Consider the following 27,359-nt stretch of genomic DNA (forward strand, 5'->3'; position numbering starts at 1 on the left):
ATTTGGACAAATAGGCATTTTTAGGGGGGCATTTGTTAAAAACCCAAATGATTAATGCCTGAGGTCTACACATAAAATTGGATTTTCATACCATTAAGGTGTGCTTAATATGACCTAATACTACACTAATGATCACTTAAAAATATTTGATCAAGCTCACTCCACCCTTAGTCAACACCTCTAAACCGGTTTTGGAAACCAAATAGGTGACTATGCTAGCCCACCTAAGAGCAAATCTTACATAGCTGACCTTGGGTTCTCCTAGCATTTGTGAAGAAAACAAGAAGGAAATTATCATGAGAAAAGGGATGAAAATAGCAATACACCCAAAGCAAATCTGAAAAATTGAAAGGAGCCTTTATTTATAGAGAAAGAGAGACATAACTAAGTAATGAGGATCATCAAAGGTAGGTTCCAATTGCCAAGTCCCAACCAAGGGTCTTAATTTCTATCCGAAATTGTTTCATGTAATAGAATCGTCTAATATGAACCGATAAACCGATTATTATTTGCTTAAATTTTGATTTTATATATAAAAAAAGGTTATCGGTTGGATTTTGATTTTGACCTGCTAAATCAGCAGTTCTAAACAGTAGAGAACTATTTAAACGATAAAACATTAAAACGAATGAACTCGAATAACCGAACGATCGAACCATTGAACAATAAAATTGATTACTTAATCGATTAAATCGAATGTTTAAAGAATCAATGACAATTGAAAACCAAGCCAATATAAACTTTATAGTTGAAATTGATTTAGAAACTTGAAACTGATTAATAATCACTTTGGCTTGGGTTTTGTCCATGACATCAAGAACTATGAGGGCTGATTTGGTATGATTTCAAATTTCAAATTTGGATTGATTTCATGAAATAGTCAACAAATAGATTTTTTTGTTAAGAAATTGAAATTGTTTTGGTTATATTAACTTGAAATATTTCAAGAACAAGAAATTCATTTGGTAGTTCAATTTCTAAGAATATATTATCTATATTTTTTTTGGGGGGAGAAGGTGGTGCAGAGAGCGGAGTTGGGAAGGGGTGGTGGTGGTGGTGGCAAAATAGAGTGATTTTGCTTGCATTTCTTTTTAATCACATCTAATGATATCCCCTGATATTAACACATGCTCATTTAAGTGAACCACATAATAGGCCTAAAAATTGATTTCAATTTCAATATTGAAATACACCAAAAGCTATTTCTCTATTCTTTCACATGGAATGATTTCAATTTGTTATATATAAAGTAAAAAAGCAAACTAAACAACTTAATTTAAATTTATTATTTTATAAAATTGAAATAAAATCATACAAAAACATTGTTGAACCAACCGTTAAAATTGAAATCGAGCAATTAACAGTTTAACACCTTTAGTCAACCTGTCCAAAGAGATGACATTTATATTAGGGTAAATTATAGATTACCCCCTGGTTTTAAATCGTAACTCAGATCACCCCCTAGTTTTTGAAAAAACTCAAATATCTCCCTCTCCGGTAACAGTGTTAGTCTGCTGTTAGTTATTAGTGTGAAAAGACTATTTTACCCTTATACTAAAACATTAAAATTAAATTTATAATATTACCCTTCCTTCATCTTCAACATTGGTCAAGAATAGTTTAGGGATTTGAATTTATTTAATTGGCTGACATCACTTAACAACATAAAACTAACAGTAGGGACTGATTTGTCATTTTGGGGTCTAAACCAAAGGGTGATTTGAGTTTTTTCAAAAACCAAGGGGTGATCTAAGTTTCGATTGAAAATCAAGGGGTGATCTATAATTTACCCTTTATATTATTTATCTAATTTATAAGTCTTCATAATTAGATACCACAACTAACGAGTCTGTGGTTTGGAGTAATACATCATGTGAATGAAATAAAAGAAATGTTATAAAAGAAATGTACCAATGAGATACATAGAAGACATATAAGAGTATATCAATGAGATGCGACAAAACGATATCATAAATAAGAAAGGAGAAGAGAGAGAGGTAGAAGTACCACTGGTCTCTCCCGAATAAGATATATGAAATTAAAGGGAGAATGTTCTCAAGCGCAGATTGCGCCCAAGCACATGGGCCTACCATTAAAGGTAGAGTGGTCATTACGCTCACCCCATGTGCCTAGGGCAACTGCACTGCAGCGCAGAGAACAGCGTCCCAAAATTAAATTAAAAAAAATGGAGGGAGCAAAGGAAAAGGAAAATGACGAAGATAAGTATTTTGCCTGCCATAAATTGTCCGGTGAAGGGGTTTTACTGTTACAGGCATGATGGGTTTTTAGTTTTAACCTTCTCCGCCTTCTGAGCTTCTCATAAATTTGCAAAATTGCAAGTTTAACAAGAGTACCTCGTTCCATCCCTCTGGTCATGCTATCATCCTTTATGGGTTCTTACCCTCCTCTGCTTCCGACCAGGAGACAGGTCTGTGAGTTGGAATAATCACTCGAACAACATTTTTTCACGAAACTGCGACCACTGACCAAGACGGCTTACGGGCGCAGCTCAACTGGGAGAGTTGCAGAGATTATGACAATGGGGGTTTCCACTCAGAGTGGTCTTATTAGTCCCTGTTGCCCGCCTTCTATCTGGTTGTCCTCGTCTTACCGGCGCCGCTCAACTACAGTGACTGCTTTCCTTAAAGGTTTTTCGAATTCCAGTAAAGACTTACACAGGTTCGGGCTTACAACCTCACCCTTTTTCGTGTTGTGGAATTGTAGCCCATTGTGACCTTCATTTTCATTTTTTTTGGGTTTGTTGTTGTTGGAGTGTGTAGAAATAATTTATGATTGTAAGTCGGGAAAAGGGCGAATAGGGATTTGGAGAGCAGGTGGTGGCCATTATTTTGACTGTGATATGGTGTTGATTTGAGACGAAAGGTGGAGGAGTTTGATAACCTGACACATGTTAGTGGAAAGTTGGGAATTTTACAGCTTAAGATATAGGATTTGAAGTTAACGTTTAATAAAGTTTAATGGTTGGATGATAGTCAATAACCTGTAGAGTCTGGATACCTGTTGTTTTAATTTTCTTACTTTTCTTCTTTTGGGTGTGGGGGAGGGGGTGGGGATACAGGGCTTCTCATCTCTATTGTGCCTGCAATATTGCAACCCAGAGTCGCCCCCCCTCCCCAACCTTCCTAACTTCCTCTCAAGTGCTAGAAATAAAGGGAGTTGATGCAGGTAAGTGGGGGCCTGACAAAATTGTTCATAAGCTAGCTGATGATAGAAAGTGCATGAAATTACTCAAAAGGGACTAATGAGGCGACACGAGTGAAATTTCAAGAAGAAAAAAACTACTCCACTATATGCCATGAATTATGTTCAGTTTAATTCATTATTTTGAGTTTATGAACTATATTTTAATCCTCTTGCTCGTCAAATGTTTGCATTTATCCCTCTTTTTCTTCTGTTTTCAGCTCAACCTGTTTGCTCGTCCATAATTCAAGTGTTTTGACTGGCTGGCGGAAACTACACCATCTGCAGCATGCTAATGGCCCTCAATGCAATATTGCTCTTTTTAGTAGTTCTCTTCAATTTAAACGAGGTTTAAATTTTTCTACGAGGTCATGTGCAAAAAAGGATACTGTGGATTTATTGGATGAACAAAAAAGTTTCCATCCATCACCTAAATGGTTTTCCCAGGTGGAAAAAAGTAAAACTTCTAGCCTCAGCAACTGCAATACTCTTGATACTGTGTTTCCTCGCACCAATGAACACATCAATCCATGGCTCAAGGAAGCAGAAAGAGTGAAAGAAATTAGGTTGAGAATTTGTCAAAATATTGAGAACCACAATGTGAGGCCTGAGATCCCAAAAGACCAAAGTAGTGCAAAAGACAAGCAGGTTGAGCATGATGAGGTTAATACTGGGAGTGCTGATGATAAACTAGAGTTTCCCGGTCTTTCCTGTAGTTCTGGAGTAAATGATCTTTCTGGAAGAGGGGATTTCCGTGGCTCATTCAACCGAGGGTCTGTCTCAGATAACAAACAAGCTCCTTCACAAGAAGTAGTTTTGATTGAGGATATAAGCAAGGAAACCTTGAGGGAACATTTGATTGGTGAGGACCTGAATTCACATCGGAAAGCTTCAAATGAAGTAGGCCATAACAACAATGGGACAAAGAATTGGGACTACCCCACTTTTGATCACCCAAGGCAAGTTGGTTCATCAGTAATGCAAAACAAAGGTGAACTGAATGGCTCATTTTCACACCAACCCTTAGAGTATAGTAAAGAGAGACCTTCAACTGTAGCTAGATTCAATGAAGCAACTAAAAGGGATCCATCCAATGGAAAATCTCTTGTTGTCAATGGCGAATCAGTTGAAACTTATGTTGTACCGATAAATCTCAATGAAAAAGATGGTATTCATCCACTGGAGCATCGACGGAGGCTTGAATGCATCTATGATAAAGTTCTTGTGGTTGACCATATTTCGGTTGCAAGGGATATTGTGAGAAAGCTTACAACACAGTACAAGGGTCTTGTCTATGCATGTGATACAGAGGCATGTATCTCACATTAAGTGTAGTTATTCATTTTAACTACTTGTGTATACAGTTATAGATACAGTTGATTTAAATATCTAAACTCTATGTAACATGGACACATCATTCAACATTATCATTCAACATTATCTGACTGTGTCAACATGTATCAACACAGGTATGTGGGTAGGCCTAAGTGGACATGACGACTACATCCGAGAGATTCTACAAAAATAAAAAGAAATATGATACATGTTTATGAAAAATCATAAATATATGTTTATTTATGAAAAAAATAATATCTATTTACACTTATTTCTGTCCTTGTTACATAGTTCGATTTTTTCATTACTTTTCTGCTCTAGAGAACTAACAAACTTCTTCTAATGGGTAATGGCTGATATTGATAAATTTTCTTTCTTTGCCTATTGATTGATATTTACAGGTAGCTAAGATTGACGTAAAGCAGGAAACTCCTGTTGATCATGGTGAAGTCATTTGTTTCAGTATTTATTCTGGACCAACTTTTGACTTAGGAAATGGAAAGTCTTGTATCTGGGTAGATGTTCTTGATGGTGGTGGTAGGGATATTTTGAGAGAATTTGCTCCATTCTTCGAGGACCCTTCCATTAAAAAGGTAAGATCTATCATGGGGTTCACTTGATCTGTGGCACCAGGGTACTTATTAATAATCTTAGCATTTAACATCACCGTGTTGGAGTTAAAGATACTTTCTAGTTCCATAGTCTTATGAGCATAGTGTTGTTGGATGCTTCCTACACTGGTCAGCATAGTTGTCAAGGCGACTACGCAACCCATGGCATTGGAGGGGGCCTGGACACCTAGGCGACAACAAGAAGGCGCCTAGGTGACCCTAGGCAACGTCCAGAAAGGGGCGCCTGGACGCGCTTATGCACCACTTTGACAACTATCCTGGTCAATACCTTCAAGGAATGAACCCCATTTGGGAAATCTCGTGGACCAAGTGATCTGTAAGGGGATGATTGAAACAGTATGAGTTGCTCTTAAGAGGGTGAAAAACCTTGATGAAGAGAAAAAGAAGCCCATTTATGTGATGGTTAGTTTGAGCTAGTTGCATTGAACTTTAGGATTTCTTGGGGTGCATATTTTAAGTTTGTCTCAAAAAGGATAACCTCATCATGCTCCAGGTTTATTCTTGACATGTGCTTGTAACGAAACTGATGGTTCTAACTTAATTTTTTCGTTCTGCAGGACTATACAATATTTTCTTACTGATTTCATATTTTTAGAGTTGTACATAACATTGTTTCTATTTGTTTTGGCCTTTTTTTGTGTGGGGGAGAGGGGGGGGGGGACGCTGCAGAGGGAGGTTAGTTTAACTTGTTAGTTACAAGCCTGGAATGGATAAAGTATGTTGTTACTTTTTTGTAGGTTTGGCACAACTATAGTTTTGATAGTCATGTTATAGAGAACTACGGGCTTAAGCTTTCAGGCTTCTATGCTGATACAATGCATATGGCACGGCTTTGGGATTCTTCAAGACGAATGTTAGGTGGCTATTCTCTTGAAGCGCTCACAAGGGACCCAAAGATAATGTCTAATGCTCAAAAATGCAGTGAGGGAGAACTGATTGGTAAGATATCAATGAAGACAATCTTTGGTAAGAAAAAGATAAAGAAAGATGGATCTGAAGGCAAGCTTATCGCTATTCTTCCAGTTGAGGAGCTTCAAAGGAAAGAAAGGGTACACTGGATTTGCTACTCTGCTTTAGATTCAATAAGCACACTAAAGCTTTTTGAGAGCTTGCAAAGAAAGCTAATTACTGAAGACTGGATTCTTGATGGGGTTTACAGAGGATCAAGGTATGATTTTTATGAGGAGTATTGGCGTCCATTTGGTGAGCTTTTGGTCCAAATGGAGACTGAAGGAATGCTGGTTGATCGGGCATACCTTGCAGAGATAGAGAAGTTGGCCACTGTAGAAAAAGAAGTTGCTGGAGATAGATTTCGAAAGTGGGCTTCTAGGTATTGTCCTGATACTATCTACATGAATGTTGGAAGTGATGCACAGCTAAGGCAGCTCTTTTTCGGTGGCATAACTAACAGGTAGATGACATCTCATTTTGACTTCATTTGATAAGGGATCTGTAGTTTAAGTATTTGGTATGGTAATTACCTTTTATAATTGAACTTGGAAGACATGCAGGTGGAGGTAGCTGGTTGGGCCTCCATCTGCCAACTCTGCTGTTTCTTCATGGTTAAGCCAAAATAATTGGTTGATAGGTTGATTGCAACCTTTAATCATGTGCAACTGCTTTCTAAACTGTTCATTGGGTTCTTCACTCTATTGCTATAATCTTCCATTTGCTTAGTTTGACCCTGGAGTTTCTAAATGTTGGTATTACTGCCTTACCCATGCACCTTTGTCAAATTATCTTGATCCCTCGTACTTAATGTTGCTAGATGGTAATTAACTGTGAATAATATTTTCAAAAAGGGTGGGTACATGACACTTGGAAGTTGGAGGACGTTATTTAACTGTATATAATCCCTGTTATTGCTTATAATACACGTGATTTTTTGAATTTTAATTTATTTGATTTTCAATAGAAAGGAATCATGTTGACTCAAGCATAGTTACAGTGAACTTGGGGTTTTAGCTTTGTCTCTGACTTGAATTATATTTTTAACTTTTAATGAATTAAAACATGTTCTGGAGATTTTAATCCTTGATTGGGAAATCTGAGGATTTTGCATTTGAGGAGATGTTTGATGAGGCACTGGAACCAAAAGGAACCACCGTTCTAGGGACACATCCTGAAGCATTGCCCTAAACCAAATTTTGCATGAATGATTAATTGCACCAATTTGCTTTTCTGTATCATTTATTGAGAATAAATCTATTACAGATCCAAAAATAGTCTAGAAAACAGATAGTTAGGAACATGTGATCAGGCCGAGTTTGTAATAGTCAGCCTCTTACCCAGGGGAGGGGGCATCCGGCATTCAGTGGTGGGGATAATTTTATTACATGTGGCACATCTATTTTTGGGATACACTTACCCACATAGATATGTATGTATGCACCAACAACAACAATTATTCGGGTCATATTTGAAACAAGCCCTAAGCTATGCATGTCTTTTCTCACCACTTCTCCTAAGGTTATTTTAGGTCTGCCCCTGGCTGATGCAGTATCAAGTCTGAAGAAGATCCCTCATGCTGTTTTGGTCCACATCAGAACTAGACCCAAACTGCAAGGCCAACAACCAGCCTCAATTAAGCCCAGCCATGGGTTAAGCTGGCCAAGGTTAGTCCCTAAGATATTATTGTTGGGGGGGCGCCATGAAGTCAACTCCAAAGAGCCACCAGACCTGAATTTAATTTTCTTAAAGTGTCTTCTAATATTCCAATGTGTCTTTTCCTTTTCCTAGGCTTAGTTAATGAGTTGATATCTTTTCCTAGGTGCTTTAATTAGACTTTCAGTTTTCAAGTTGGGTCTTTTAAGTTTTCTATGTAGGAGTCCGAGTTTGTGTTAAGTAATTAATTTTACTTAGTATTAGTTTCTAGGTAATTTAATGCTTTGTTGGAGTTAGTTTCTAGGTGAGTAATTAGTTTAGAATAGTGTGTTAGTCATTAATGTTTCTTGGTTATAGTTTTTAGGAGTTATTAAAGTACAAAAGTCATTTTCTTCTTTAAATTCCCATGTATCCAACCTTTTGTAACATGTTGACTTGAATTATTGAATGAAACAAAAATTGGAGCCTTGGTGGCCAGACCTGCGTTGAAGCAGACCCCTCCCACTCCCTCACATTTTTGGTGAGTCTTTCCCCTTCCCCTCTCCCCAACATCTTCTCTTCTTTCTCTCCCCCTCTCGATCTCATCTCTTCTCCTCTCTCACACAATACTCCCTCTTATCCACCCCGTCTCTTCTCTCTTCATCCAAGATCAGAATCTGATCTTAAAACCTCATCTTCTCCCTTTGTCCTATCCCTAACTTACCAATAATCTAGATCTGATCTCTCTATTACAGATCTGAACCTTCCGCCTGTGTCACTGGCTCTTGTAGTTCCTTCAATTTCTAATTCATATGTATGCACCAACATATGAATTAGAAATTGGAATTATTGAAACATAGATGCAAGATTCTAAAAAGATAAATACAGTATTAATATGTTCATTTATTACCTGGTTAAGACCAAATCTAGATATGGATACGTTGGAATATTCTATTTTCTCTATTGATAGTGATGGGTTCTTAATCACCTAACCATTAATGACCAGGAAAGCATTATAACGAGAATCACAAGGTAGGACATTAAACCAGAAATAAGGGAATCTCTTTAGACCCCAACAGGTTATCTGATGATGATATACCTCTGTTTGAATGTACCTAATTGGGTGGAGAACATCGCCAAAATTTGATCAAAATCTGATGGTTAGGTGTGAAGTTATGGTATTTTTACAGAATTAGCAAGTTTCTAAAACCAGACTTAGAAAGTCAAGAAACAACATATAAACGGAGATTATTGGTTTGCCAATAAGAAATCATAAAAGGAGTCCTGCAAAACCAGATTAGAAAAGCAGAGAAATAGAAGTTACTAAATTGGGAATGGTGGCTGGAAAACAGCAACTAAGGTCCTCTAAACCTTGTAGCATCTTGCGCAGGTCAATGGGTTGGTAGTTTGGAATTCAAACAACAGATCAAGAATGTCAGATGTGGTTCGGTAGAAATAAGGTGAGAACCGAGATTACACATAAGGAAACTAATAGTAAATAACAGTAGAACAGCTTACCAAAGAAGAAGAAAGAAAGAAAGGGATATGTTGGTCCCCCCCTCCTCCCCAGCCCCCCCCCAAAAAAAAAAAAAAAAAAAAAAACACACTAGAAGATGGCTTCTCACCAATCTCCACCTTGGAATCTCACCAGTGTTTGTTGCCTCTCACACTCACACATGCACAAAGCACTCATTCAGTGTCTGTCAAATTGTGGGAGGCAAGGAACTACCTCCTCCTCTATTTATAAATTGCCTTCTTACATAACTAGAAACTCTCCTTGGCTAATGGAGAGATCTTACAAAATAGCAACTAAATAAAACTTACCAGGAAATAGAAACTTCAAAATATAGAAACCTAATATTCTTAATGATTAAATCCCTAATATTTGGGCTTTAAAATTGGCCATTACAAAATTAAACCTGAAAATATAAAACCCATGGCCCATACAACCCATTGGACACTCAAAATTACACATATTAGTCCATTCTTGGTCCAGTTTGATGGCCTGGTTTGCTGGTGCCCTTCTTGTTCTCTTGAACTACATCAGATTACCAGAAAGGTTATGGGAGCCCGTGAGCTTTTAGTGAGGTTCATCACCATGAATCCCTCAAGCAAAGGTTTTGAAGTGTTATTGTGGAAAGTACAGTATTGAATCCCTTGATCGTTCAACTTTGCATCTGAATGTACCAAGGGTAAAGTTTTTGTTTTAATGTGATATTGTTGAGAAAAATGACCGAAAGGCTTCCTGTTCTAACTTGCATGTTGGTAGCTATAACATTGTCTTCCCTTAACTTTCTTCTTTTAATACATGCCACTGTTAGTGCTTAAGTTAAATTTTCTGTAAGCAAATCCATGTATGTATCTCATCTGTGCTCATCTATGCCCTCTGCAGTAAGGACCCTAATGAAAGCCTTCCAATGTCGAGGACTTTTAAAGTGCCTAATGTTGATAATGTGATTGAAGAGGGGAAGAAAGTGGCAAAAAAATATCGTAATATTACACTGTGTAACCTTGGTGTTGAAATGCAAACGGAGATGTATACAGCTACTGGTTGGCCCTCAGTTAGTGGAGATGCCCTGAAGGTCCTCGCTGGAAAGGTCTCTGCTGAATATGATTTGATTAATGATGCATATGAACCTCAGTCAGATGGAAATGATGACTTTCCTCCAGAACAGATGGTCAATGAAGTTGAGGAAAAGCAAGCTACTTGTGTTAGTGAAGAGAACATAGATATCTCTTTTTATGGAACAGCTTATGCTGCATTTGGAGAGGGCAAGGAGGGAAGGGAGGCTTGCCAGGCCATTGCTGCTCTATGTCAAGTCTGCTCTATTGACTCCTTGATATCCAACTTCATACTCCCTTTGCAGGTGGTTTCTTTAATCCTGTATACTTGCCTTGAATCTTGGTTTATTTTATAAAAAAATACAGACACCTCTTCTTCATTGAAACATGATATCCGTCTAGGGTTTTGATTTCCTTACCTGGTTGAGGAAACACTCAAGACCTTCTTTGTTGCCATTGTGTTCAAACAGGTCATGCTTTGGTTTGAGGCCAATATAAGCTCGGGAATGATCTTTTCCACTTATCTAAAAATACTTATATTAAATTATGGGAGAGGGATCGACACACTGTCCCCTTACATTGGCATCATACACGCCTAGAAGGGGAGAGGAGTTTCAATGGGTATTGATTCGTATATAGGGGGAATCCACGTCATTAAATGAGGAAAGGGGAGAGAGCCTGTGAGGGGGTGTGTACACCATAGTCGCCTGCCCACCTTTTTCCCTTAAATTATTTATATATCTTGTTAGTTATTAGTTATTACCATGTCTTGCTGCTGATGGTAAGTACTAAAATATTACTGCATGGATTTGATGGTGTGAATCTGTCATATACACAATAATACAGGTCTGTGCCATTAGCATGCTTCACTTTTGTATATGCAAGTGGTATTAGGCGCACCTTTCAAGAGGTCCATGACTTAGGAAATTCTGTATGCCAAAAATCAATTTCATCAAATTATTATGACCATGCAATTTACCATACTATTCTTAAACCATCTGCTTATTAGAGAAGTGATGGGGGTGGCCCAGATTGGAATCTTATATTCAATGGTATTGTTCATATTAAAGTCATTCTTTTCCCCTTTGGTTTTTGAGTGGGACCCATTGTTTGGTGAACTTTGTGATATTCGGACTGGACAACATCTTTATTCATGATTATGTATTTCAATGTACAACAGGCATATATGTAAAGTAAAAGCAGATCTTTTAAGATGTGCCTTGATCAAGGATGAGACCCAAAATATAGATATAATTTTGGAATTGAAGGCTGTTCTCTCTTTCTCTCTGTCTCTCTTAAGTGATAATTGAGATTGTATTCTATTGCATTATGACTAAGAAAGGGAAACAAATCTTAGCTGATATCTGTATTTTCTACTGTTTTATTAATGATGAAAGAAACCAAAAAGAATTTTTTTTCCAAGAGGGTAAATGAGAGTAACCAAAGATAATATGGCCTAGGTGTTTCTCTTTTCCCTCTTTGCATTTTCTATTAGGAAGTAAAATGTTTTGAGAGAAATAGAAAGTAAGCAGTGAAATAAATCATGCCAATTACCATGTCTTTGGAGTGATTTTCCTTGTCTGGAGATAAAGAATGGCTTCCTTATCCATTCTAAATAATCTCTAATATCTGCCACGAGATAGCTTGGTACTCAAATTTTGCTGAACTGTAGTCCATGTCATCATCTAAATATGAATGGCTTTGGGTTGACAACAAACATGGCTTTAAACAAAGTTGAATGGGAAGACAGGATCTGCGCACCTGACTCCATTCATTTAGGAAAGGCTTAGTTGAGTTGAGTTGTAGTCCATGTCATCATCTGGTAAATTTCTGGCCTCTGCCCAAAAGCATCATACTACGTTACACAACTAACAGCTCAATTTTGTTTAAGATTTGAATAAATAGGAAAAAGTTCAATACATTGCGAGTCATATGATTGAGATGGGTTTGAGAATTTGGTAGATGGCCAATTCACATGGTCTTCTATCTATCCAACAATTAGAATTGCCACATCAGCCCTCCTTTTATTTTGTGGCTGAAAGTTATTTCGGAAAGTCCTAGATGGTGGGCCTTATCATTGAGGATTGCTCTCCATCTATCCAACAGTTAGATATATCAGCCACCCACATGGCTTAAAAAATACCGCTAGATAAGAAATGACAGCCTTTTATAACATAATGACAATGACAATCTGAATTTGATTTGGTCACTATGGCCATGTCAAATTTAGCAGCCTACTCATCATATGGCCAACTCTTTAATTTTGGAAAAAAAATTGACTTTTTAACCGATTTGTAAAACCTTTTTTTTCTGGCTAATGGTGAAATCAAATTGGCCTGGAACTTGACACCTGAGTAGAAGATGAAGAGGACAAGGTTTCCACAAAGTTTCAGGATCAACCAAACTGCCATGTGGCTGATATACCCACCACACAGAATAATTTCCTTGTCCACTGGACATGGAAATCACTCCCGACACCAACACAATAATAGTAATAATAATTATAATAATAATTCTATCTACTTGTCAAAAGAAAATCACTATGATAAGCTATGGGAAAGTAATTTGAGGTGGCATGGCCATGTTCAACGGAGGCCTTTGGATGCTCCAATATGGAGGAGTGATTTGATTTAGATTGAAGGAACTAAAAGAGCCAGGGGCAGTCCTAAAATGACCTTAGGAGAAGTGGTGAGGAAAGACATGCAGCTTAGGCCTTATAGCAAGTATGACCTCGAATAGAGCAGATTGGAACGCAAGGATAACACTGAGTTGTTGTTGTAATCTTACACCAAATGTTTTTGAGATTTTCCTTCCAATTTATTCTTTTCCTCTGCTTTTATAAGATTCTGTCTATTTCACTACTATCTTATGTTCCCTTATCCATTTCAGTTAAAAACTTCTGAACGTAAAATGTAGGAGGCGATTTCAAGATCATTTGTTTTTCTTGTTGCCGCAGGGCACTCACATATCAGGCAAGGATGACCGTGTCCATTGTTCCTTAAATATAAACACTGAGACTGGTCGTCTATCAGCCAGGAGACCAAATTTGCAGGTTTGTGCTATTTCATTTAGTGGCTGATGAGCTCTAATTGATAAGTTCATTTGTGCTTTTGACTTATTTTTTCATTATAGAGATTAAAAATGTGATCAAATTTGAAATCTTTGGATGTTTCTTTATTAATTGCATGAATGATTGAGTTTGGATTTGGTAAGTACACTAGTCTGATAGATTCATTGAATCAATATTGAACTATGAGGCCTCTTACTTTACTTTTTATGGCATGTAGTATGAAACGATGCGACAAAATTATGTCACTATGCCTAGGTTAGTCCAAATCAAACTGTTGTAAAGTCTTCACCACCAGCTCTTTCTATTGTTCTTAGTCGGGCCATGCAGAAGAGTTGTACTTTACAGCCTGCTTCCTCCTCCCATCCTCTTTGAGATTTCTGACACTTAGTTTAACGATATATAGGTTTCTTTCTACCACCCCCCCTATAAAAAAAATTTATATGTATTTCGGTGCAAGTCACCCTTATCTCTCTAGGAAGTATTGGAAGCCCCTGTGCTTTCTTTCTATGCATGATTCATTGACCATTGCCCACCTCTAGGTACATTTCTTAACACCTCTGAGATTTGGACTCACTTCTTTGGTGAAATGTGGATGACTTATGTTTCACCTTGTAAACTTGTATCTCTCATTGACTCTTCAATGGAGAGGATTCAATGAATAGGGTAGGGTTTCGTGGATCTTTGCCATTTTCTTTTTGCTGGTTGGGAGGTGAATCACTGAAATTCTTTTGGCAAGATTACCTTGCTGATTAAATATTGTGCCTATTCTCTGTGGTCTCTCATCCTTTCTGAGTATCACATTTATGTTTGTGTAAGCCACATGGAGAATATACTTAGAAAGTAAATTTTATGCTTTGCCGGGTATACCTAAAGTATATTTCATGCTTTGTCAGGCATCTTTATGATTGACAACTTGATAATTGATACTCCTGAAACCCAACTTCCATTAAGAGAACTTGTTTAGTTCCGTTTCTTCCAAACGTTGAAAAGGCTATTAATGTTATGTTGCCACCTTCTGCAAATCAGAATCAGCCTGCTTTGGAGAAGGACCGGTACAAAATTCGCCAGGCATTCATAGCTGCACCTGGAAACTCTCTTATTGTCGCTGATTATGGACAGGTCTGCAACTCTTATCTACTTCTCTACATACCCTTTTAAGGTTTATGTAATAGTTTCCAATGATTTGGTTTGATGTTCTACATTGTTTAACATTACAGCTGGAACTTAGGATTCTGGCACATCTTGCAAACTGTAAGAGCATGTTGGAAGCCTTCAAGGCCGGTGGTGATTTTCATTCAAGGACAGCAATGAATATGTACCCACATATTCGTGAAGCAGTAGAACAAAAAAGAGTTTTGCTTGAATGGCAACCTCAGCCTGGTGAAGAGAAACCCCCAGCTCCCCTATTGAAGGTAAATATGCAGAACTTCTTGTCATTTATTGTATATGTTGATTCATGCATGGTGGAAGCAAGAGAATCAATTCTGGGACAAGTAGACAATCTATTTTGGGATTGACAAAGGTAAAAACTGAGGACCTAGTGCTTTCACGTTGCATTGTACGAAGCATGAAATTGTTGAAGACCAGGCATATGATACTTTTTGTTGCATGGATTGTGATTATCTTGTAATCTCATAGATGCTGTTAACAGGGTATAGTACAGAATATATTTAATGAAAATATTTTATATTTGTTAGAGGTATTGCTCTGACTGTTCCAAGTTCATCTATTGATATGAAATTCAGAACTCTTTGATGTTCAAGACAGTATATTTTTTGGTCTAATGCAGCACATTCCCCCTCCCTCCCGTGGCCTGGTGTATTTTTCTGTTTGTTGTCTGGTTTCTTATGTTTTCGGAAAATAATATTTCTATTTTTCTGATTCATGATTGCCCATCATTTTTTTTTGGATAGGTAGGCCCTAGAAGAGTTGAACCCATGATCTCTTTTTGCCCACCAATTTTCTAAAATAGAAACATATTTTTTTGGGTAATAAAAATTTATATACACATTTAGCGGTACTAGATTTTGGATTTTTTTTTCTCCTGGCTTGTGTTGGTTCTCTTGGACCCTGTTAGTGTACCCAATAATTGTCTCCTCCTCTGGTTATTGAAGATTGTGATGAGTCACAGGAAGGAGACCTTTTCAATATTCCTTATGCTCTGAAACTACTGTAATTTATTTAATCAGTGCATCTTTATCTGTAGATAATATTTGATATTTCTCCTATATATTTATTGTTTATTTCAGGATGCCTATGCTTCTGAAAGAAGGAAAGCCAAAATGCTCAACTTTTCCATTGCATATGGGAAAACACCTGTGGGGCTTGCCCGAGATTGGAAGGTACAGACTACACTTGACTAGAAACGGTGATCCCATTGTTTAAAATTAAACTAACATCATGGAGCTAATAATGGTTTCTCCGTTTTCATCCTCAGGTTTCAGTTAAGGAAGCAAAGGCAACAGTAGCTCTCTGGTACAAGGAGAGGCAAGAAGTTTTGAAATGGCAAGAAGAGCGGAAAAAGGAAGCACAGATCACGCAGCAAGTACACACATTGCTAGGACGTGCTCGCCATTTTCCTTCTATGGCCCATGCTAGTAAATTTCAACGAGGTCACATTGAGAGAGCAGCTATTAATACCCCTGTGCAGGTCCTCCTCTTCTCCCTTCTGCTCAGTTTCTTGTTGACCATTATTAAGTCTTTGCCATCAAATATTAATTGAAAGTAGATTTCTCAATGCACTGTGACTTTTAGTTCTTCCACCCCTTTCACTTCTTGGATTTATTTGACATTTTCACCTATTGTTTTAAACACTCTGGAAGGCTTTTAGTTCTTTGTTGAGGTTCTACAATTAGGAGTTTGGTGGTACAAACTTGCAATTTCATTCTTTCTGCTGTCACATTTTTTTATGGATGAATAAAAAATTCATTACCAATGGAAAGGAAAAGGGGGGAGGGGAGGAGAACATACAAGCACAAACCAATTACAAGGCCCAGGCATTACAGCGGGGAAGGCAAGGGCCTGCAAAAGAGAAGGGGAAGAGCTCCAACCAACCACAACACACTAACAAGGGTAAAAACCAGACCACAACATGGTAACCTAACTCAACCTCGACCAACACGTGCTACCCAGGAGTAGAAGGATCGGAAATGCGATGGCAAAGGGCATGACCTCTGATATCCATGCTTAGAGGCAAAATCTTCTCATTGTTGGGCAAGGAATAGTCTATGTAGGGTCGCTTCTTAGGATAAGGAGGGGAGCTAGTGTCGCGTTGGTGGCAAACACGAAGGGGTGGAGGTGAGGGACAATAGGAGGAAGGGTACCACCACTCTCGAAGGGCTGACAGCAGAAGCAGCAGGCGGAGAAAAATTATTCGTAGAGGGTGGAAAGGAGGGGGCCATCAAAGGCACAGAAGCGTACTGCAGGGGATGGCGACCTAGCGACTGGGGGGGAGAGGAGGATTGACAGCAGGGAGGCTCAGCTCCTTGGGGGAAGGGATAGCAGGGAGATTACCGAGGGGGACTGAAGGCAAGCCAACAGTTGAGGCAGAGAAAGAAGGGGTGCCAGAAGGATGAGGTGATAGAACGGGAGGATAATTGACGATAGGTCTGATAAAGGAAAGCGGAAGATGAGGAGGAGCGATGGCAGGGGAGGTGGCAGGCTCGACAGGCTCTGAAAAGCCAGCTACAGAACCCAAGGCATGAAAGGGTTGTGACTGGAGGTCACAGGACCAGCTAAGGGTGTCAATCGGTGCGGTTCTGGTTATTCGGTTCGGTTGCGGTGCAATTTACATTTTGATAAGAAGAAATCAAAACCAAACCGGATAGGAATCAACTAAAATCATAATCGTTTTGCATACGGTCCGGTTTCTATTCAGTTTTCATTATCTGGTTCACAATCGGTTTACATGCGGTTTGTGTAGTGTTGTTTTGAGAACTGGTAATGAGGACATCCTTAATTTTCAAGGCCTTTATATTCCCGTGTTTCCCCATTCTCTCCCAGTCTCCCTCACTCATCATATTTCCCATGCCTATGTGATAAAAAAAATAAAAATTCCCATCCTTAACCGTCGTTCTATTCCTTTCCTATTCTTTGTTTTTCCATTTTTTCTCTTCTCCTCTCTCACATGATAAACAAACTATTTATTTTATTAGAAAGTAGGGTTTAGTTAATCCATTTTAACATCATACTTAAACAAATATAATATATAATCAATCCATTACATTTTATTTATTTTATGTTTCAAGAATGATACAATAATTACGTTTATTAAATTAATTATTATGTTATTAATTAATCCAATTGATGCATGTGCTAGTATTTGAGTACGAGGTACCGGTTTCTATTTGGTTTCTTATTCGATTTAGAACTGCGGTTTTGAGGTGCAAATCAAAACCGAACCGGAAAGAGAACCTAAAAAATCAAAACCGGATAATTTTTCTACGGTGCGGTTCGGTTCGATCGTAAACGGTCGGTTCCGGTTCCAATATTCAGTTCCGGTTTCATTTTGATACTCTTAGGACCAGCGGTTACAAAGGGGTGATGGACCGGCGAGGGGAAGGGGTTAGCAGAATCGTGACCACAGGGAGAGTTAGTTGCAGAGGCACGACATCGGTCTTTCATGCATAACCGACTGCGGTGGCAACCACGAGAAGGGGAAGGGGTTGTGCAGTACAAGAAGAGACGATTGGGGGGGGATAGAGGGAAGTGATGGAGGATTGGCCACCAAAGTCTCGATTACCAGTGACTTCAGGATGGACAGATGGGAGAGGAGAAAGATGAGGAGGGTGAGTTTCAGGAGTCGAGGAGAGAGGCGGGTGATGGGAATCAGAGGACTGGGGCTGGGAGAGGTCAGAGGCAGTCCCAATATTGTTCGTGCATTTCCCAGATGAGTGGCCAAAGACTTTGAAAGTATTGCATTGAAGGGGAAGCCAGTCAAAGCATACCGATTGTTTGAAGGAGTCGAGGAGAGAGGCGGATGATGGGAATCAGAGGACTGGGGCTGGGAGAGGAGAGCGGCAGTCCCAATATTGAGTTTCAGGAGTCGAGGAGAGTGGCGGATGATGGGAATCAAAGGACTGGGGCTGGGAGAGGTCAGAGGCAGTCCCAATATTGTTCGTGCATTTCCCAAATGAGTGGCCAAAGACTTTGAAAGTATTGCATTGAAGGGGAAGCCAGTCAAAGCATACTGATTGTTTGAAGGAGTATCCTTCACCATCAACAACCAAAATGGAGGATGACAAGGGGGAGTCGGCGGAGACTTCTATGCATATTCTTGCGAAGGCCAGTCTATCTTGCGTCTTCATCTATCCATCAGAGTATAGAGGAGTCCCAAGAACTGAGCCAACTAAACTCAACCCAGTCTCACACCAGAAGTACAACGGCAAGCCTGGCAGAGAGACCCACAGGGGGATGGAACTCAAATCTTGGCAGTTGAGTTGAAGATAGCGATTCCATTGCCGTAGAAGAATTGGCTTCTGGCCAACATTCCAAGGGCCACCTTCAAGCACACAACGCTTGTCTCCATCCTCTGAAAGTTTGAAACTGAAAAACCCATTGTCCAAGAGGTATGTTTCTGCTCTCCCCTGCAACTTCCATTGTTTTGCAAGAGAAAATTTGACAATGGGTATTCATCGAAAAAAAAAAAAATTGACAATGGGAAAGGGTGGTCAGCTTCCCATAAAATACTAACAAGACAGTATTCCCATTTCCTGACCTCATTGACAAGAAGATCGTCTTCATACCTGGCAACTTTGGAAGTTCCGATGGTAGCAGGGCACAAAGTGTAGAACCCTGGGGAGGGGGAGGGGGGGAGGGGGGAGGGCCATCAGCAGAGTTGGGGGTGGTGGTAGCAGGGGAGAGGGGAGAGGGAGAAGGGGCCCCCGGTGGTGGTGGCCCCACCCCAGGGTAGTCAGACATGAGAGCTTAGAGCTGTGACCACAATGGTGTGAAGGTCTCTCTCATTTTTGCTGCCACTTTTAATATTGCAATTTGTGATTTCTATTCTAATATCTAATTCAGTACCTTTTAATTAATTGATCCTTCCCAATATTTGGTCTTCGCTTATTGTAGCAAAGTATGGCAGGCTTTTAGTTCTTTGTTGAGATTCTACATTTAGGACTTTCGTGGTACGAAGTTGCAATTTCATTTCTTCTGCTGTCTTATTTGCAGTCACTTTTAGTATTGCAGTTTGTGATTTCTATTCTAAAACCTTCTAATATCTAATTCAGTACCTTTTAATGAATTGATCCTTCCCAATATTTGGTGTTCGCGTATTGTAGCAAAGTGTGGCATGCAATACAGTTGAGTAAATGAGTATGCAGCAGGCAAATCCTTCTTATGGCACATATCATTGGAAAGGTATAATGAATCGCATGGCTATTTTTGGAAGGGATTTACTATGAAGGTGGGAAATTGCATCGGACTTCCCTATAGCATGAAATTTGGCGAGAAGAGATGAAATAGATAGTGTGGCCAACTATGTTTATTGGCTGAATAACAATAGATTTTGGACTTCGGAAGTCAAGGAACCTAAATGATTCGGAAGTGGGACGATATGCTTCTCTAGTGGAGATACTTGATATCTATACTGGCAACCTTGAAGAGGTTGGCAGATACAAGATTTGGAAGTGGGAAGGACGTGGGAAGTTCTCAGTCAAATCCCTATTGACTGCTTCTCTAAAAAATGAGAACCTTACCGACTTGAATTTCCCTTTTACCAAAAAATTTAAAATAAAAGATAACTTTATTGACTTTCCTGCTGACCTGATTTGGGCTAAAGGTTATCCCATCAAGGTTCTATTCTTTTTCTGGGCCACTTATAAATAGTTTAATTGTTTGACTTCTAGAAGTTATGTGCTCCCAACTTTGTGCCTTTTTGTCCTAGGTTGATGAAGCAACAGGTCCCCATATTTTTTATGATTGTCCTTTTGCTATGCAGGTTTGGAAGGAGATCATGTATATGTATGTTTTTTGTTTTGTGTTTTTGGGGTAAGAGTAGAAAGAGACCATACCTATGAATTTTTTTCTCTTTTTAAGAGTTGGCTGAATCGACAGTTGCAGAGCAAGGAAAGAGGCTGTGGATTCTTATTGCTGGATCTATTGTCGGGGGGTCTTTGGTGGGCTAGAAATAATGGGCCTTTCAGCAATCACGCTGTTCCTTTGCATGGGGTCTTTGGAGCTGGGCCCTTCACAGCTCGAGCCGTGTCTCAGTTTTTTTGTTTTACTGTATTTTTTATTGAGATATCAGAGAAAAAAAGAATCCCTTTCAAGGCAAATTAACCTGGAACCAAATACAAATATTGAGAGGCCTTGAGGCATAAGCATCATGATTTAAGGATTACTTGTCCTGCCTTACAGTTTGGCTTCCTTTTTTGGTGCCAAAACACCTTCAGTTTTATAGTTATGCGTTCTGCTTCAATAACAAACTAGCAGTGCTTGCATGATTGTGATTTGAATGGTTTGATCAGGTCACTGGATGAAATTGAGACCAATATTTAAAAAATTTTCAGTACTAGTGTCTGTAATAGCATTTTTTTTTTGGGGTGAATAGAAAATTATATAAACCAGGAAAAACCAAAATTACAACAAAAGGCCAAGAAGGCAAAGCAATGGGAGAAACCCCCAAACAACTAAAGCAAAATGCAATAAAAATAAAGGGGATACATCAAAACTAGGGATGGGGAGCAATAAGAGGGAGATCCCAAGAACAAGCAAGATGCCGATTCTTTTCTTTGTCGGGACATAGAGTGATGCAGATCCTAGCCTCCTCGAATTGAAGAAGCCACCCTAAACTTAAGGTTTTAGTAGGAGCCTTAGTTTAGTTTAGTTTATTTTCATACTTAGTTTTTATTTTATGTTGCTAATTGAACCGGGTTAAATTGGTTGCATCCAATTGGTTCAATTGGTCTAATTTAAGTGAAGTGATCCTATTGGCTAAGAGGTTCTTATATCCTATTGGTTAGTAGGGAATCTTCTTTGTTTAAGTAGTTTAAGTTGTTTTTAAGTCATTAGGACTCTATTTTGAGTCTATTTCAGTTTCCTAGTCAGTTTAAGCTAGCTAATAGGTTAAGGATTGGGTTAGGCCATTCCATTTTAGTGTCTAAGTCTATTTTTGAGTCTTCTATATAAGTTTGTAAGGGAGGCCAGCATGGTACATGACTTTGATTAATGAAAAAGCTTTTGTTGCCATAGCTGCTGCTCTGCTCTGTTGAGTGTACCTGGTGAGTAATATCAAGGCTACCTTGTGGGTAATATCAAGGTGAAGGGATTGGTGGACTCCGATCGACTCCTTGCATCTTGTAGATTGGGAGGTCCTTCTTTTCTTCAATTCAAGCTTCTTCAAGCTGCTGTTGTGGCAGATTTGCAAAACCAGTAAGTGTTTACAGTTTCTGCAAGTTTCCTTCTTCTTCTCCATCCAACTTAACCCTAATCGATCCCCCTTACTTCTTAAATGTTTTAAATCCTAATTAACCTGTCCAGCCCCTTTCCACCATAAGATCTGTCCCACTTTTACACCATAGTTCCAGCAGGATATCTCCTTCATTCGATCCCCCATTCTGCCCTCATTCCTACAGTTAAACCCTAATTCCCCTCTTCCCCATTAAAACCCAAAAACCCTAAATCTAATTCTGCCCTAAATTGCAGAATTTCGTAACTCATCCAAACCCTAACTTCTTTATACCAAAATAACCCCCTAGACCTGCCCATTAATACCCTATAAACCCCTTTCTCAAAATCCACCCCTAAACCCTAGATCTTGAAAACACTCCATTTTTGCAAGGCCTCTAACCCGAAACCCTTGATTTCCAACATCATCCAAATCAATCCAAACCTACACCAATAGACTCCTAAAAACCTGCACATCATTACCAAATAAAAACCCTAGCTCAAAACCCTAACCCTAACCCTAAATCTGCCCTAATTAGCCTAAGCTGTCCCAATCGGCCAGCCTTGTTTGGTGATCCTATTACCCTGGTTCCTAGTGGGACTACTCCTACCTAGGACTACATTACAGAGTGGATGCGAAGTAGCCTGTTCTTGACATCAAAGGTGATGGAAGCCCAAATCTTCTCAACAGTGCACGATGGTGAAGACCATCTTCTCTTGTTTCTTTCCCACCATACATGATATATCATTGCACCAAAGGTCAACTTACCAAGGGTGTCACATATTGTTTTGCCACTGAAGTTTTTCACGATCCACCTCCATTCTCTATGAAAAGGAAGGATAGCTCAAGGGTGGTGCTAACATTTCCTAGGATACCTTTCCAGACAGAATTTGAGAATGAACAGGAAAAGAACAAGAACAAGTGCTCTACATTTTCCAAGGAGTTCCAACAGAGGCAACAGTTAGGGATTGACGAATTTCTTTGAAAAAGGAACTCAGAAGTGAATTAGTCATAGCTCTCCAAACAATGAAACATTGTCTACAAATGCTGTTGCTAAACCAAACCACCTTACACCAGGGGACAATAGGGGCTTTTGAAGTGGTCCTTGACCACCATGCTTGGTCTCTTTGCCTAAGTACCATTTTCATGTCCAAGGTTTTGGTCTTGTCCTTGACAGCATCCAACTAGCCAGTGATCAACTCATCAGATTCAGATTTGCCTTTTATTGTTATAGTAGTTGGATTTGAGGTTGCAGCTGATAGTGCTGCAGTGGTAACTCAATTCAATGCAATTGACGTCAGTGTGTGTGGAGGAAGAAAAGTTAATTGTTGAGTTATGTAACCCGATAAGGGTATTTCTGGGATTTTTTTTTTCTATTTTATTCCATGTAGCTAGCATAGTCGGCTATACAGGGACATATTTGTAATTCTGCCCTCTTATTGAAAGCTATAAATAAAGGGGCTGAGTGATGACATTAATCACTTAAGCCATTCTTAAATATCTGTTTTGTTAACATGGTATTAGAGCCAAATTCCCTCTGATCTAAGTTTTCAAAACCCTCTATCCTCCCATCATTTTTTCTTCCCTCCCTCTTTCCCTCGATCTTTCTCTCCTCTTTCTTCTTGGTTCTCTTCCTTCACCGTAGGGCAGCACTAATGAGGTGATCATATGATCTAGCTACTGCCCTCAAACCTGCCCTATTTTTATGACCTAAATTTACTTGTGGTCGATAGTTGCTGCAGCCCCCCCTCCTCTGTGATTTTGGAGTTTGTTAAATGTTGTATGGGGGTCCATGACTTAATGTACCGTGGGGTTACATAAGTCATGGACACAGCTGGCCAGTCCATATAGTACGAATAGGCCAGTTGTAGTCTTATTTTGTCTTTATATACTTTCCTTATTTCAGTTATTTGGTGTAATTCTGTTTCCTCAATTTAGGAAACATATTTAGAAAGATTAATCAATAAATTCCCTGCGTGACAGGAGCAACACTCACAACCGAGACTGCTCCATCTCTAGCAGGCTCTTCTCTCATCTTCTTCTTCTGATCAGTTTTTTTCTTTTTATTTTGTTACATGATATCAGAGCATTGATTAAATCCAGGTTGTTCATTCTACGATTCTGGTTTGATCAAGTTCGAAGTCGTCCTTCTTGTTGGCTGCAGCAACCTATGCTGCCTATCTACATGATGTCCTAGTTGATGATTACGCAAGCAAACTAGGAGTGTACTGCTATCCTATACTATGTCTGAAGATCATGTACTGTGTGAGGATTGATTCTGCATATATTCCCTGCAAGGGCTAACTGATGTTTTAAGGATTGAGTGAAGGATATCTTCTTGCGCAAGTTTTTTTTTTTTTGGATTTTTCAATTTTGGTTCTCTTCATCCCACTAGATGCACTGCTCCAACCTGTGGGGTTCTATTCTGCTACATATATGTGTCACTCGATCAGAGTTTTGAAACTTTTTGAGTTCTCCTATTCCTGTTCCTAAAGGACTACAGTTTTTGACCTGCGATACTCTGTTTTTCCTAGATTTTCTAGGACTGCTATATTCTCTATAACAGCTGAGACTGTTGCTTTCTTGGTCTGAGCTTCTAGGCTTTTATTTTTCTTCCCCAAAGCATTCTTCAATATCTATATCAGGTGATGTTATTCTGATTTTTATCAAAACCTGTTTTACCCCCTGTTTTGTGCTTCTCGATAGCTATTTTACTGGCTGCCAGTTCTGCTATGTGTATTCTACATATATAAAACTTGTTGTGGATGCCATATGACTTGTTCTTAGTCCTATTGAGCCTTGATATTTGGTCCTTACCTTGCTGTTACTTCTTCACTGCCTGTTATTCCTTTTCTGGTTTAATATTATGGAAGGGACCAAAGCTACTGTGGACCATATTCATCTACCTATTACTGGTGTTAAACTGGCTGGGATTTCTAATTACACTCTATGGGTACAGGCTGTACAAACCTATCTGTATGCTAAGGATAAGGTCCAACATCTCACTGAAGATCCTCCTTATGACTCTAAAGATAAGGTTTCCACTGCTGCCTACACTACTTGGATGCGTGATAACTCCACTGTTAAAAATCCGGTTATGGAATAGTATGGAACCAGCCATTGGAAGGATGCTATGGATGTGGAAATGGATGCTCTATTGTCCCATCGGACATGGACATTGGTGGGATTTGCCTCCCGGTAAGGATTTGGTCCATTGTCGCTGGGTATACGCTATCAAATATAATCCGGATGGATCGGTTGAGCGTCTCAAGGCTCGTCTTATTGCTAAAGGCTATACCCAGACCTATGGGGTTGACTACTGTGAGACCTTCTCTCCCGTTGCTTGCCTCAATTCTGTTCGAGTTCTTATATCTATTATTGTTAATCTGAATTGGCCTCTTTATCAGATGGATATTAAGAATGCATTCCTCTATGGTGATCTCAAGGAGGAAGTTTATATGGACCAACCTCCAGGGTATGTTGCTCAGGGGGAGAATTTTGCACGTGTATGCAAGTTGAAAAAGGCTATCTATGGTTTGAAGCAGTCCCCAAGGGCATGGTTTGACAAATTTAGCAGTTTTGTGACAGTGTGGTTTTTTCCAATGTTATTCGGATCATTCAGGTTTTTATCCGTCGCCGAGGTTCCAAGTTGGTGGTACTTGTGGTGTATGTTGATGACATTATCATATCTGGTAATGATGAGTCTGGCATTGCAGATGTCAAAGCCTATCTACACAAGCAGTTTCAGATGAAGGACCTGGGTCACCTTAGTTATTTTCTTGGCATTGAAGTCCTATGGGGTAAAAAGAGTATCGGTCTATCACAGCGAAAGTATGTGTTAGACCTACTATATGACACTGGCATAGTAGCTTCTAAACCAGCCGATACTCCCATGGATCCTCATCAGAAGTTTGGCAAAGATGGGGATATCTTTGATGACGTACACCAATATAGAAGACTTGTTGGGAAGCTTATTTATTTGACTGTCACTTACCCCGACATTTCCTTTGCTGTTGGAGTAGTTAGCCAGTTTATGCATGCTCCAAAGCAAATGCATTGGGAGGCAGCCTATCACATCTTGAGGTATTTAAAGGGTGCTCCAGGGAAAGGTCTTATTTATCGATCACGTAACAGTGTTGATCTTATTGGATTTTCCGATGCTGATTGGGCTGGTTCTGACAGTGACCGGCGTTCTACTATTGGATATTGCACTTTTGTTGGAGGAAATTTAGTAATTTGGTGGAGTAAGAAGCAGGCTACTATATCTAAGTCTAGTGCAGAGGCTGAATATAGAGCAATGGCTCATACAACTTCCAAGTTAATGTGGCTTTGCAATCTCCTTCAGGAGATGGGATTTTTAGTTCCTCCTATGAAGATGTTTTGTGATAATTAAGTTGCTATCTACATAGCTAAGAATCGAGTGTTTCATGAGCGTACAAAGCACATTGAAGTGGATTGCCATTTTGTTAGAGATGCGGTTATGAAGAAGCTGATTACTACTCCATTTACTTCTTTTGCAAATTAGTTGGGTGATATGTTTACAAAGCCATTGTTTGGGCCTACCTTTCGGAACAATCTCAGCAAGCTGGACTTGGGGGATTTGTATGCTCCAGCTTGAGGGGGAGTGTTAAATGTTGTATGGGGGTCCATGACTTAATGTACCGTGGTGGTACATTAGTCATGGACATAGCTGGCCAGTCCATATAGTACGAATAGGCCAGTTGTAGTCTTATTTTGTCTTTATTTACTTTCCTTATTTCAGTTATTTGGTGTAATTCTGTTTCCTCAATTTAGGAAACATATTTAGAAAGATTAATCAATATATTCCTTGCGTGAGAGAAGCAACACTCACAATCGAGACTATCGAGACTACTCCATCTCTAGTAGGCTCTTCTCTCATCTTCTCTCTTTCTTTATCTTCTTCTTCTGATCAGTTTTTTTCTTTTTATTTTGTTACAGAGTTCTTCTTGTTTTTTGAAGATCAAGCTCTTTCCACTTTGAAGGCTGCTCTTCCTCAGTTGGAGACTCATCTGCGGTTCCTAGCACCTATCCAAGCTCTACTACAAGTTTTTTTTTTAGTCCCTTACTAAAATCGATCTCACCTTTCGGGGTTTTTTTCAAAACCCTGGCACCTATCGATATTTGGGTTAGGGTTCTTCATTGCTGCTGATTTTTTCAGAGGTGTTTTCAACATCCAAGAGGGCCACTCGACCTTGCTTCCAGCCTTATTTCTGAGATTTTGGCCATATTCAGGTTTTCTGGGTTTTTTTGTTCTCCGACAATTTTTTACTTCTAGAAACAGCCCATCAAATCTGGAGTGTTGCCAAAGAGACTTATGGACGCGTTGGGAATGATGCTCAGGTGTATGAGATACGCAAAAAGGCTCACGACACCACTCAGAAGGAGCTGTCCGTATTTGTGTACTATGCTGCCCTCAAAAGCTTGTGGCAGCTATTGGATCATTACTCCGATTTTAAGCCCTCTACTGCTACTGATATTGCTGCCTATCGCAAACACGTCGACAAAATCTGCATCTATGACTTCTTGGCTGGTCTGAATATGGAGGATGACCCTATTCGAGTGCAAG

The 27,359-nt window shown here is 39.2% G+C and overlaps 1 protein-coding gene across 2 annotated transcripts in view; it reads left to right on the plus strand.

Moving 5' to 3' along the window:
• Positions 1-2,340: 2,340 nt before the first annotated feature.
• Positions 2,341-27,359, plus strand: part of LOC122642046 (DNA polymerase I A, chloroplastic/mitochondrial-like) — a 41,434-nt gene continuing 16,415 nt past the window's right edge. Inside the window, exons 1-10 of one of the 2 annotated variants that reach the window (XM_043835443.1) lie at positions 2,341-2,679; positions 3,423-4,512; positions 4,938-5,129; positions 5,906-6,579; positions 10,144-10,618; positions 13,270-13,365; positions 14,410-14,502; positions 14,601-14,795; positions 15,633-15,725; positions 15,821-16,033. In XM_043835443.1, coding sequence (XP_043691378.1) covers positions 2,534-2,679; positions 3,423-4,512; positions 4,938-5,129; positions 5,906-6,579; positions 10,144-10,618; positions 13,270-13,365; positions 14,410-14,502; positions 14,601-14,795; positions 15,633-15,725; positions 15,821-16,033 — 3,267 coding nt within the window. In that variant the 5' untranslated portion in view covers positions 2,341-2,533. The remainder of the gene's footprint in view (positions 2,680-3,422; positions 4,513-4,937; positions 5,130-5,905; positions 6,580-10,143; positions 10,619-13,269; positions 13,366-14,409; positions 14,503-14,600; positions 14,796-15,632; positions 15,726-15,820; positions 16,034-27,359) is intronic. The other variant, XM_043835444.1, reaches the window with a different exon arrangement.

This window comes from Telopea speciosissima, chromosome 10, assembly GCF_018873765.1.
Source record: "Telopea speciosissima isolate NSW1024214 ecotype Mountain lineage chromosome 10, Tspe_v1, whole genome shotgun sequence".
NCBI lineage: Eukaryota > Viridiplantae > Streptophyta > Magnoliopsida > Proteales > Proteaceae > Telopea > Telopea speciosissima.